Raw genomic sequence first — 11418 nt, 5'->3', positions numbered from 1 at the left:
CGGCCCCGGCCCCGACCCCTCTGAGGGAGCAGCTCTTGGCGGGAAGCCGGTTTCCCGGTGGCAGGTCCGCGGGCTTGCACAGAGGTATTACCTGTTTGCGGTCTTAGGGCTGGAGCAGACACCTCTAAAAGGCTCCTTAGCCTAAACATGGGCTGTGAAAACCCCGGTTATCGTGGTGCTAGCTTCCCACCGCAGCGATTTCTGAGCGCAGATGGGTCGGTGAAAGGACTAGCTTGGCTTTTTTTTTTCCTAGCTTGTCCTACGAAGAAATGTAAACGTTGATCTTTTTCTAGCGTGCCAGGCATATAACAGAAATTTTGCTGATTAAGCTTTTTTTGAGGGTATACTCTTCCTGAGGAGACTTTCTTTCGAGGGAGCCTCTTCTCTGTAAACTTTTCCATTGTTTTTGAAGGAAAAAGGGGCTGTCTGTCTCCTGTGAAGCTGGACAAAATTTTGACAGTTCTTCATTTCATTTGCACGTATTTGTATTATATGTCCATGTTTGTATCATGTAAGGTAAAATACATATGTGAAGTACCACTCTTTTTTTGCTTTAGGGTGGGTATTGTTGGGTTTTTCTCCTTTCCGTTTTGGTAAAATGACGCCAATGGCTGGTTCTGGGCGCTGACATATGCGAGTGGCACATTTTGGCTACCTGGGCTTCCTGGGCCACACAGGATTTAATTCACATGTGCCATCATCCAGGATCTGGATGCTTGTGGCAAGGCAGGGGTCAGAACTAGTTTAACATCAGAGGAAAGATTTGGATCCCTTCCCAGCCTACGAAGAACTCTTTTCATTGCTCCATTTTTGTTAACTGCTGAAAATAAAGCCACCTGTGATTGTTAAAACTGGCGTGGATCCTCAGGAGGAGGCAGTGGAAGGAATGCTGACACAGGCTGGCTGTGGGCATTTTGGCCACAGTACTGGTATTGCTCTCTTGTTTGAGTGACATGGTGTTATAAACGCTGATGTTTTCTCACAGAGAGGACAGCAGGAAGGAGAAATGCTAACATGAATACAGTTTGTTTCATCAACTTTAATGGGACCTTTAAATGTCATCTGTTTTTCAGTTACAATTTTTCTGAGGTGTTCTAACTGGGGTTAACAAGAAACAAAGCCCTTGCTTTCCTTTTAAAGTCAGTTTTAGTGAAAATAAGCTTAGAGCTGCACCATCTTTCTTTTGTCAGGTAGCTTTCTAGGATGCAGAGGGAAGACCAGCAGACTCTGTTAAGTATCTTCTTTAATTTTGATATCAGTATGATGTCATATGCAGTTGTTAGATTGGATGGAGGGTTTCTGAAATTAAGAGAAATCCAGTGGTATTGAAGTCCATCAGGTAGGACAGATCACCGTAAAATCACAATAAGTGCGTACTGTAACTCTTTCTCATTTTTCTTCTGCTTCTAGATCCTTGGTTATTTTACCTAGGTTAAGTGATGGGAACATACACTAAAGAAAAAAAATCACCCTTGGGTCTTTGGCGTTCATATTTGTGTGACAGAATCTAAGATGTCCCAAGAAAACACATCAGCCAATTGCTTAAATATAATAACAACATCTATTGAAGATGATGCTTTCCAAAAAAGCCATAGTGCAAGAATCCTTAGCCCAGAAGAAGTTGAGAGACTGGCAAAAGATCAGGTTTTGGTGTCTGAGTTCAAACAACTAAAACTGGAGAAAGAGGCGCAGAAGAACTGGGATCTATTTTACAAAAGAAACAGCACCAACTTCTTCAAAGACAGACATTGGACAACCAGAGAGTTTCAAGAGTTAAAAGCATGTCGGGAGGTGAGATCTATACACTTCCACTGTAAAAGGCGGGATTGATTGTTTTCAAATGATTTAATAATACTTATAACAAAGCCATTAGTGTAAGAACTGTCACATGTTAAATTTGCAGTGGTCTGTGTAATTTCTCTTAATATCAAAGATACCTCCTCAGAATCAAATGCATCAGTTCAGTTTCAGTTTGTAATTGACCCATATTGGATACTAAGAAAGAAATCTGGAATATTTGTTTTGTGTCCTAAATAGACAACTTGTCTCTCTGTGATGTGACATTTTCAGATGCAAGTTGGTGCACTTCAGAACACTGCTTTAAAGAAGAGCATCCAGAATTACAGGCTAATTGCAAAACATCATTAAGGGGAATAGCCAGATGCATCTGTTGTTCATTATAGCTGAACGAAAGACAAGACAGAAATAGTACAACAATCTGTTGATTATTTAAGGGGTAGATGACTAAAGAAATATTAATATATTCTAAAAAGATTTGTAATTTTCCAGAAATCAAGATTTCTTTTTTGTAGTATCAGATTATCCAGTGGATGCCTACTTTTGTTTTTGAATCAGTGGTAATTAAAATTGATATAGCTTTTAAAATGCTGATTGAACAGTGTCTCTGCTTATATCATGAGGAAAACAAAAATTATGTGCTTTATCTTGGATTTCTTCCTCCCCAGTTTGCAGATCAGAAACTGACCATTCTGGAAGCAGGTTGTGGGGTTGGGAACTGCTTGTTTCCACTCTTAGAAGAAGATCTGAATATTTTTGCATACGCCTGTGATTTCTCTCCTAGAGCTGTTGAGTATGTGAAGGTTGGTGTGATATCTGGAACTTCTTTTAGAGTGTCTTTAGAAGCTTCTGAAATTACAGATGACTGGAATGACAGACTTCTCTTGCCTTCCTTTTTGTAAGAAGGGTAGAATAGCTTTTGCCAAAAAATGGAGACTGATCCATTCCAGTGGAGCTCCTATGCAAGAAGTCGAATCATTGCCCAAGACCTAGTTTTTCAGTGTCAAATTATAGTATTATGGTAATATATGTATATTACTTTACTTGAATGATTTGTGAAGACTGTTTTTTGGGAGTGCTACTATGTCTCTGCTGACTGTGTAGTACAAGCAAAATTTGTTTGGGATGGAAGCTTGCCCTTGATGTTTGTGGGGCAGAGGGAGTCCCAAAGAGAATCTTGAAAACAGGGGTGTGAAAGTTATTGTTATGGAAATTTGTAGCCTGATTAGAAATAGGTATATTTATACTTATTCATAGGTAACTGGTACTGCAGTCCAAAGTTAGTGTCTTCCAGCAAGGCTCGTGGGGGCTTGGGGCTTTAAAAGTCCCCTTGTTTATTAAGTTTGTAATCACAGGTAAATTTCTATATATCTGTTACATGAAAGCATTCTCTTGTGGGACATTTGTGACCAAGAACCACAAGACACATACTGCATATCTCATGGGAAAGATGAGAGGAAATACATGTGGCAAACAGGAGAGGACAGCAGCTCCCTGGGATGCCACAGCTGCACTGCAAGATGAGGTTGGGATGAGTGTGTACCCTGGGTTTTGGATGACTTAATGGTGTCTGCTTCCACAGCTCTTGCTGATCTTCCTTCTTGTCCAGACCAGGTTTCCTTTTACCAAGCAAAACTGTGGGCTAGAACAGCCTGGCTGCAGGTTATGTGCCATGGACCCAACCTGTTTACAGTATACTTGTAGCTCAAGAGATGTACTTTGATCACCTTGTAATGCAGAATTTCTTTTAATAATATTTCTGTATTTTTAAAGAGTAGAAGCAGCGGTAGAACAGAAATGGTATGCTTTCTTAACTGTCTTAATGCACATTCCTTCTCAAATTCCTGAGAACAGACTATTCTAGTAGTTGTAGTTTCACTATTGTAGTATGCAGCAAAGAATTTCTGATTGCATTAGTCACCTGTTGGAAGTTAATGTTCTTTTGCCACCATATTTTGTGTCACTCTACTGATTAGTTTCACAAACTTTTTACTGTTCTGCAATAACAAATGCCTCTAATTTTCAGTGAAAGCATACTCTTCTCATTTCCCTAGAAAAATGCCTTATACAGTACGGAAAGATGTAAAGTGTTCCAGTGTGATCTTACCAAAGATGATCTTCTAGAAAACATACCAGCAGATTCTGTGGATGTTGTCACACTTATATTTGTGCTTTCTGCCATTCATCCTGACAAAATGCATCTTGTCTTAAAGAACATTTACAAGGTAAAACTAGCTGATTTTACAGCCTTTAAAGCCCTTTCCTTCTTTTTAGCCTGAAAGTACAATTTTTTTCTGAGAATATAACCCCTCTTGTAATGGTGATCTTTAATACAATATTCCATGGATGTATTTAGTTAGTTCACCTAGTATATGGGACTAAAATATGTTTTAAAATGTTTTTTTTTCCTCTCTTGGTATTGTGAGGTGGTTTGGATTCTGGCCTAATGCATGCCATCAACAAAAAGGTATTTTGAACCTGTGATTTGGTCTCCTAGGTTGTATGCTACAACTAATATTTATGGATTGCAGAGGTGTCTGTGTTGATAAGGTGTGAATGACAGTGAACCAAAATTGACTTCCAGAGGATACAGTGACTTGCAGTTAGGATGCTATTGTTATTATTAAAAATGCTTGATCTGTGGTGATTTAGAAGTCAGATTTTCAGAGATCAGCATTAATCTAGAGAGACTCATCTCCCTAGGCTGCCTTTGTTAGTTGATAGACTAGGATAGGGCCATCCAGAGGGTGGTTTAAACAATCTGAATTGTGATTGTTTTGAATTTCCCCAAGATGTCATATATTGACTGCAGAAGGAAATAGTCAACATATTTTTTATTTATGCATATGTGTGTATTTGGGGGTTTATATTTGGGGGTTTATATTATCAGATATCTTGTTTGTTTTATCATTAGTATTTTCAAAAGGGAATGTTAGATTTCTTGGTATATCTCCAGCTGTTTTCCAAAGTCAGGGTTGGTTCTTAGCTCGTGCACATGAAAAGGCTAATTACTGTTTTCTCAGTGGAGATGCCTGGCTCATTTAACTCGCTTGTAGGTTTCTGCACAGATTTGCAAGTGGCAAGTACTCCTTTTCTCCTCTAACAAATACAGCTGGTATTTGATGAGGTAGGAAACTTGCATGCATCACATGTCTAAAGTCAGCATGGCCAATGACCATGTATTTCTAAATTTTGAACTCTTGATGGCTTGATTTCTTTGCGAAAGAGGAATTTAAAAAACCCTCAAACCTGCAATCCATTTTCCTGAAATTGTTCCTTTTTTATTTCTTACTATATTGCAACATTTTTCTTTCTAACATGAAAAAAGAAATGTCATTGTATTCTAAATTTTATATTTAATCGTTAAGCAAAATCATGTGCCAGACTGTATACTATCCAACAAAGAAAATGCCCTGGTAGGACTTAATTTTTATTGTTAAACTGTGTATTTTCTTCTTTCCTCTGTATTTGAAGATGTTGCAAAAAGCTTATTTAGCTGATCTACACCCAAACAGATATCTTAAAACTATTTGTAGTCTACTGTTCGTGGGGAACAGTTTATATACAACTGTTTTGTTGCACAGGGAATGAATTCAATATATATATATCACTTCTGTATTGAATGTGTTAGGATACCTTGTCTTAATTATGTGTCTGTATGTGTGTACAAATAAATACATATATATGGCTAAATCCATTTACCTTATTAAAGCATATACACATTATGTGACAGGTATTAAAACCAGGCAAGTGTGTCTTGTTCAGAGACTATGGACTGTATGATCATGCAATGCTCAGGTTTAAATCTGGCAGCAAACTTGGAGAAAACTTTTATGTTAGACAAGATGGGACAAGATCATATTTTTTTACTGAAGGTAAGACATGCTGTAGAGTGCTTTCTTCCTGTGAATCTTATGTTTAAACTTGCTTCAGGGAATTGCCAACATGCCCATGGAAGTTTTCTTTTACACAGATGAACTATTAAATTGTGGTGTACTTCATTTGCCATCCTTTGTGGGAGAAAGAGGGTATTTAAACTGGTAGGACTTTTTGGAGCACTTTCTTATTTACAAGCTTCTTGTATGTGCTATAATGTGCCAAGAGCAGCAGTTTCTGAATTTCATTCAGATTTGTTACCTAAGAGGAAAAGACCAATGTTCAGTAACAGAATTGATCATCTTCATGACGCAACTAAGTAGTTATCTTGGCATCGTTCTTTTTGCAAGGCTATTCCAGGTGTGCAGGATGAGGTCTGCTGAAGAAGTCAATGACTCCTAAAGCAGAACCATGACTAAAGCACTGAGAAGCTTGTGCACAAATCCTGCTGAGATAGCACTGACTAGCTGTGATCACTCTGTCTTCTGTTATTTTAGTAAAGATGATGCAAAAAACATTTCCATGTGATACAGTATTTTAAAAGTTTTTCATTCAGTGCTTGTAATGCTTTAGGAAGGAAGGTAATTATTGCAGTTTACTGGTGGACAGTTTGAAGCACAGAGACATGAAGGAATTTGCTTAGATTGTCACAATGAGTTGGGATTATAGCTCATCTTCTAACTCCTAATTCCTCATGCTAAACTTCAGTGAACCGTTACTTTCCCCTATCAGTTATAGGGCATTGTGTAATAAGAGCTGTGTGTTTATTTCTGTGGGGCTCTTTGTTCTTAGTCTAAAGCAAAGTACAGCCACTGAAGAGACTGATTTGGAGCCAAGTAAATGTTATTCATATTTTATGACATAACGTATTACCTAATTGCTTCTGATATATAAAAACCATTAATCTTGTCTGAGCTCTCTCTATTCTTTATAGGACAATGATGAAATCTAAGATAGTGCAGGCTGTGCTACAGCTTCATTGAAGCATTTTGAGAACTGTTATTTATTGAGTGATTTTTTTACTTCTGTTAAACAGTTAGCTCTTACAAAGAGAATGGATGCTAAAGGGAACAAATAAGAGACTGACCTAGCTGTGGAATTTTAAATCCCATGTTTATTGTGTGTTAGAATTGTTTCTGAATGAGAAATTCCTTGCTAGTATGCATGTTTGCTTTGGGGAAGTATTGAGGTAGGGAGGAAGAAGAGGAAGGAAGGAGAAGAGACAGAATTTGTCTTATATTGCTCATGTTAGCATTTGTTTTACCTTGGCCTGGTCTGTGACTGTCTCATGGATGACCTCTGCTCCCATTTTTAATCATTGTGATCTCATTCCTCCCACAAATTTTAACATAAATAGTGCTTAATGCTTGAGAATTAGTTCTTTTGTTATTAGAAACATGACTCCTATAATTTCCTTGCTGTTTGCAACCCGTGCTATTTTTCATTTGTTTAGCACTACACTGGTACACCAAGTAATGCTGCATGGGATGATTTGAATGATGCTTATTTATATGTCTGGCCTCAGATAACAGCACTGAGCTTCTTCCACGGGAAAAAAAAATCCATTCTTCCACTGTTTGAAATAATATTAAATTTGTGGAGGAATGCATGGTTGCAATTTTTGTTATGAAATATGTGCAACTTCCTCACAATGCGATTTCAATAGGTCCACAATTAAGTGCTGTTTATTTATATGTCATTGACGTGGATCCCCCATTTTACATGAACACACTATGTTTACAACTGGTGCTTCATAATGGCCTGAGGTTGATACAAGCCTGCACTACCACCAAAGTGGGTGGTCTCATCTTCCTTCCTCAACACACCACCTCTTCTAGTGCTGGAGTTCCTCTGTAACTACATGATCAGCTGTTTCATCAAGCTGCTCCCCCAGAGCAGTGAAAAAATGGCATGTCTTTGTTTTCTATCAAGTAGCACAAGTTTAGAATCGCTTAAATTTATTGTGAAATTACTGCCTGAGTAAATGAAGCAAGATGCAGGAAAGGAAAAATGATGATTTTTAATTAACACGACAAGTCAATAGCATGAGCAGCCTTCTCTGCTGCATAGGTCACCCTGTTTGTGAGGTACTTCTGCCTCCCCTAAGGGAGATAGGCTTTGACTAAAATTCTTTTGTTTATGGAAAATACTTTCAGTTTGACTTAGTGGAGGCTTGGTACCACCATATCCACTTTGCCATTTTGTCCATTTTTTTCTGTTGAGCAATGGCATGTGAATGTCTGGTAATGTAGGGGGGTATTCTTCCTCAAGCAGAGATGCATCTACAAGGCTGGATTAGCTTTGAAATATTTGAGATAAGTGATGTATTCAGCTAGTGAAGGCCAGCTGCACAAAGTGAAAATGCACTGGCATCAGTCACGAGGATGACAAGGCTCAATGAAAGTAAGAGATGTGGCAAGTTTTGGAAATTAAACTGAGTAATTAGCTTAAGTCCCAGTTTTGCAAGCTGTTTTGCTTAGGTTGATGTTTCTAAAGGAGATCTGTATTGATTTTTATTCAGCAGTCTGCCTGCATAGAACAGCTTGAAATCTGAAGGCCTGTGTGCTTTTCATGCTGTAGCACGTAAGAACATATGCTTATATAAATGCTGACTAGTGTTTTAAAAATAGCTTAAACATAATACTTCATCTTATTTTTTTAAATTCTCTTCCAGAGTTCTTGTCTCAGCTTTTCAAGGCTGAGGGATATGAGCAAGTGGTCAGTGAATATGTGCAGCGAGAAACTGTGAATAGGAAAGAAGACTTGTGTGTTCAAAGAGTTTTTCTTCAAGGCAAATTTCAAAAGCCTTTCAGTAAGTCATAAGTGCTACCTCTGGTGAGCTACATAAGCTTGGAAAGGCTGAAGGGTTGGGGGGAAGTATATCCACTTTACTCAGCACTACAACAACCACATGTGCCCCATCAGTTATTGTGTCTCATATGATGAGGCAAGGATTTCTTAAAACTGACTCAGCTTCCTCAAACTTTACCACAGTTAGAAAAACTTGCAATGATTTAGAGTTCACAGAAGCAGAGGCATAGAGACCAAATAAAGTTTTCTGACCATTCATCTCAAAATAACATCTGCTTTATGACAACTATAGCTGAAGGCCTTTCTGGCAGGGGTGCTAATGCATGCTACTTTATTTTTCAGGTCTGACTGGAAATGAGACTGCATGAGAAATAAAAAAAATTAGAAATAACTGCTCTCCATTTAATGTGTTTCTTCAAAAAAAGTGACAGTAGTTCCTCAAGTAGAAGTACACAGAAACACTGAAGCTACAGCCAGCCACAAAAAAGGTGTATTGTTGTTCAGGCAATAGTTAGTTCAGTGTAAAGGTGAAGTCAATGGCTGTCTGCACCTAAGTCTATTGGGTTGACTCAAACCTTCTGATTAATATTTTTAGTACTTGCCTACATTTAATTTCCTTTTTGGGATGCCCAATTCAGTGCGTTTGCCTTTGCATATGCTAACAAGTGTATGACAAAGCGATGAGGCGTCATGCAAGGCAATCCTTCAGTCTCATTTTTGTGCTGTTTCTCTAAAAGGACGAAACACCCAGTCCTCTAAGGCACTTGGTGTTACAGGGTTCAAACCCCACTAAAAATCAACAGAGCTCTGACTACGTGCAGTCATTGCAGAACTGCTGTACTAAAGATGAACATTTGCTGAGGGAAGCCACAAAATGATAATTGCTCAGATTAGAATAATGCTATCACTGTTATACCCTTCTTTAACATATTTTTTCACTGTAAAATGCATAAATACCCAGGATGATACTTTCCATAAAAAAAGGAGATGTCATGTAATAACCTTCCTCAAAGAGTTGTTAGGAGAATTGTGTGTTTTAATTGCTTTTTCCTCTGAGGCCAAAGTTTGATGTTACAATAAATCCAGCTTTGGGTCTCATGGTATCAGACCAAAAAAAGCTGTGGTGGTGCTCTGACTCAAAGCAGTGATTTGCTGCAAGTTTATTTATAAACATATTGACTGAATAAGACCTCTGGTGGCTCCAGTTTGTTCGGAAAATTCTGACTGGTTAACTTTGTAACTTCAGGTTTTATGCTGGGAAAGTTATTACTTCCTTCCCTCCATGCACATGCAGCCAGTGTTCAGAGTGCTGAAAAAAAAATCATTATCATGTCTTATGGCTAGTTTGTCATAAACAGAGGCAAATATTAATTTCTGGTCCACGTCAGATGTGTATGACTGGGTCATCTAGCAACACACAAGTCCAGTGGAATGACAGCCTGAGTCAGTCACATACTAACACATACTTCAAGAGATGAAATCCCTACTCAGAATAGGGCCACCCTCAAATAAAGCCACAGGTTGCTAAGGCCTTGCCCAGTCTATTTCCAAGTATTTCCAAGGACAGAGGTTCCATAACCTCTCTGGGCCCTGTCCCAATATCTGACCTCCCCTTACACACACAAAATTAAAAAATCTTGGTATTTCATTGGAATTTCCCTTGTTGCAACTTGTGTATATTACACAAGATCAGCACAGCCCATTGCACAAGCCACCAGATAATTCTGAGCTTCCTCTGCTGCAGAGCAGCTGTTCAAAATGCAGGTTAAAGATCCAGACACGTTTTTGAGATTATATCATCCAAGAACAAGAAGAGGTTCTGCAGTGCAAAGAGCCAGGGCTGTTGAAGGGAAACTATGAAGTTCCTTCAAGAAGATAAGTCTGTGACAGGCTATAAACCGTAGCATCAATACAGTGGCTTTTAGTGATAGGAACAGCAAAGCCAATACCTTTCCTGAGAGTGATGGAAAAGAATTAAGACCTCTGCTCTGGAAAGAAGCAGCTGACTACACTTGATACAAAAGAAAGTACTTCTGACTCACTAATTTCAGTTCCAAATGGGAAACTGACCTGCAAAACCTGAACTATTTCTGCTCATCAAACAAAGAACGTCTGAAATTAATTGGGGATAAAGACAACCTGATCCTCTAACAACTTTCTTCAAGCATGAAATCAGATGAATTAGGATCTTATTTAGAATATAAACATTTGTTTATGTATCTAAATGCTGAGCACATTAAAAAGATACCATTATTAAAATACCAAGGCAGCTTACATTATACCAGAGTCTGTTTCATTCCTGTATCTGAGAAATTCTATTCAGAAGTCCTACAAGTGCTCAAAGCAGATGAAATACTGCAACTTTAACAGCCCACAAAAAACATAAGTGATAGGAAACACAGGATACTTATTTTAAAAATAGTTTTTAATAAAAACAGAAATAACAATTATGATAATAACTAATGAAAACTAGTGCTTAAAATTAACCGTATTTAGTGTGCTTTACCTGATCCTCCAACAATGCTGCACAGGATTTACTTTAGAAGCAGGGATAGATACTCAACAGGTTGCCTGCATCACTAAACCATCTTAAATTTGAATTAGAAATAGCATTCATATTTCACATGTGAGAATTAAAACCAAGAAGAGGTACTGGATGCAGTCATTTCTGGTTTGCCAGGAAGATGAGCACACACAAGGAACAACTACGTACTAGCTTCCACTTCAAACAAGCGATGCTGTTGCTAATCAGCCATCCTTACTTGAAGAACTGTCCTTAGGGAGATGTGGTAATCAGGGTAAATAGAGTCAAAAGGACTGGAAAGAAATATACATGCACTGAATCGTGTGCTCACCTTGCACAACAAGCTACTATGCCATCATTGTAATAAATGTCTTGATTGTTCTTTGATTTAAGTTGTCTTCAATCAAGGG

At 38.2% G+C, this 11418-nt stretch overlaps 1 protein-coding gene across 4 annotated transcripts in view; it reads left to right on the top strand.

Moving 5' to 3' along the window:
• Positions 1 to 11125, top strand: part of METTL6 (methyltransferase like 6) — an 11322-nt gene extending 197 nt beyond the window's left edge. Inside the window, exons 2-7 of one of the 4 annotated variants that reach the window (XM_010562375.1) lie at positions 1411 to 1791; positions 2466 to 2600; positions 3852 to 4022; positions 5531 to 5672; positions 8348 to 8485; positions 8827 to 11125. In XM_010562375.1, coding sequence (XP_010560677.1) covers positions 1513 to 1791; positions 2466 to 2600; positions 3852 to 4022; positions 5531 to 5672; positions 8348 to 8485; positions 8827 to 8852 — 891 coding nt within the window. In that variant the 5' untranslated portion in view covers positions 1411 to 1512 and the 3' untranslated portion in view covers positions 8853 to 11125. Of the gene's footprint in view, positions 1 to 1410; positions 1792 to 2465; positions 2601 to 3851; positions 4023 to 5530; positions 5673 to 8347 lie in introns of all 4 variants that reach the window. The other 3 variants (XM_010562376.1, XR_774033.1, XM_010562377.1) reach the window with 3 other exon arrangements.
• The last annotated feature ends 293 nt before the right edge of the window (positions 11126 to 11418 follow it).

Source organism: Haliaeetus leucocephalus, unplaced genomic scaffold (assembly GCF_000737465.1).
Source record: "Haliaeetus leucocephalus isolate CR32 unplaced genomic scaffold, Haliaeetus_leucocephalus-4.0 Scaffold159, whole genome shotgun sequence".
Lineage (NCBI taxonomy): Eukaryota > Metazoa > Chordata > Aves > Accipitriformes > Accipitridae > Haliaeetus > Haliaeetus leucocephalus.
This window is presented reverse-complemented; position numbering and strand designations above follow the sequence as displayed.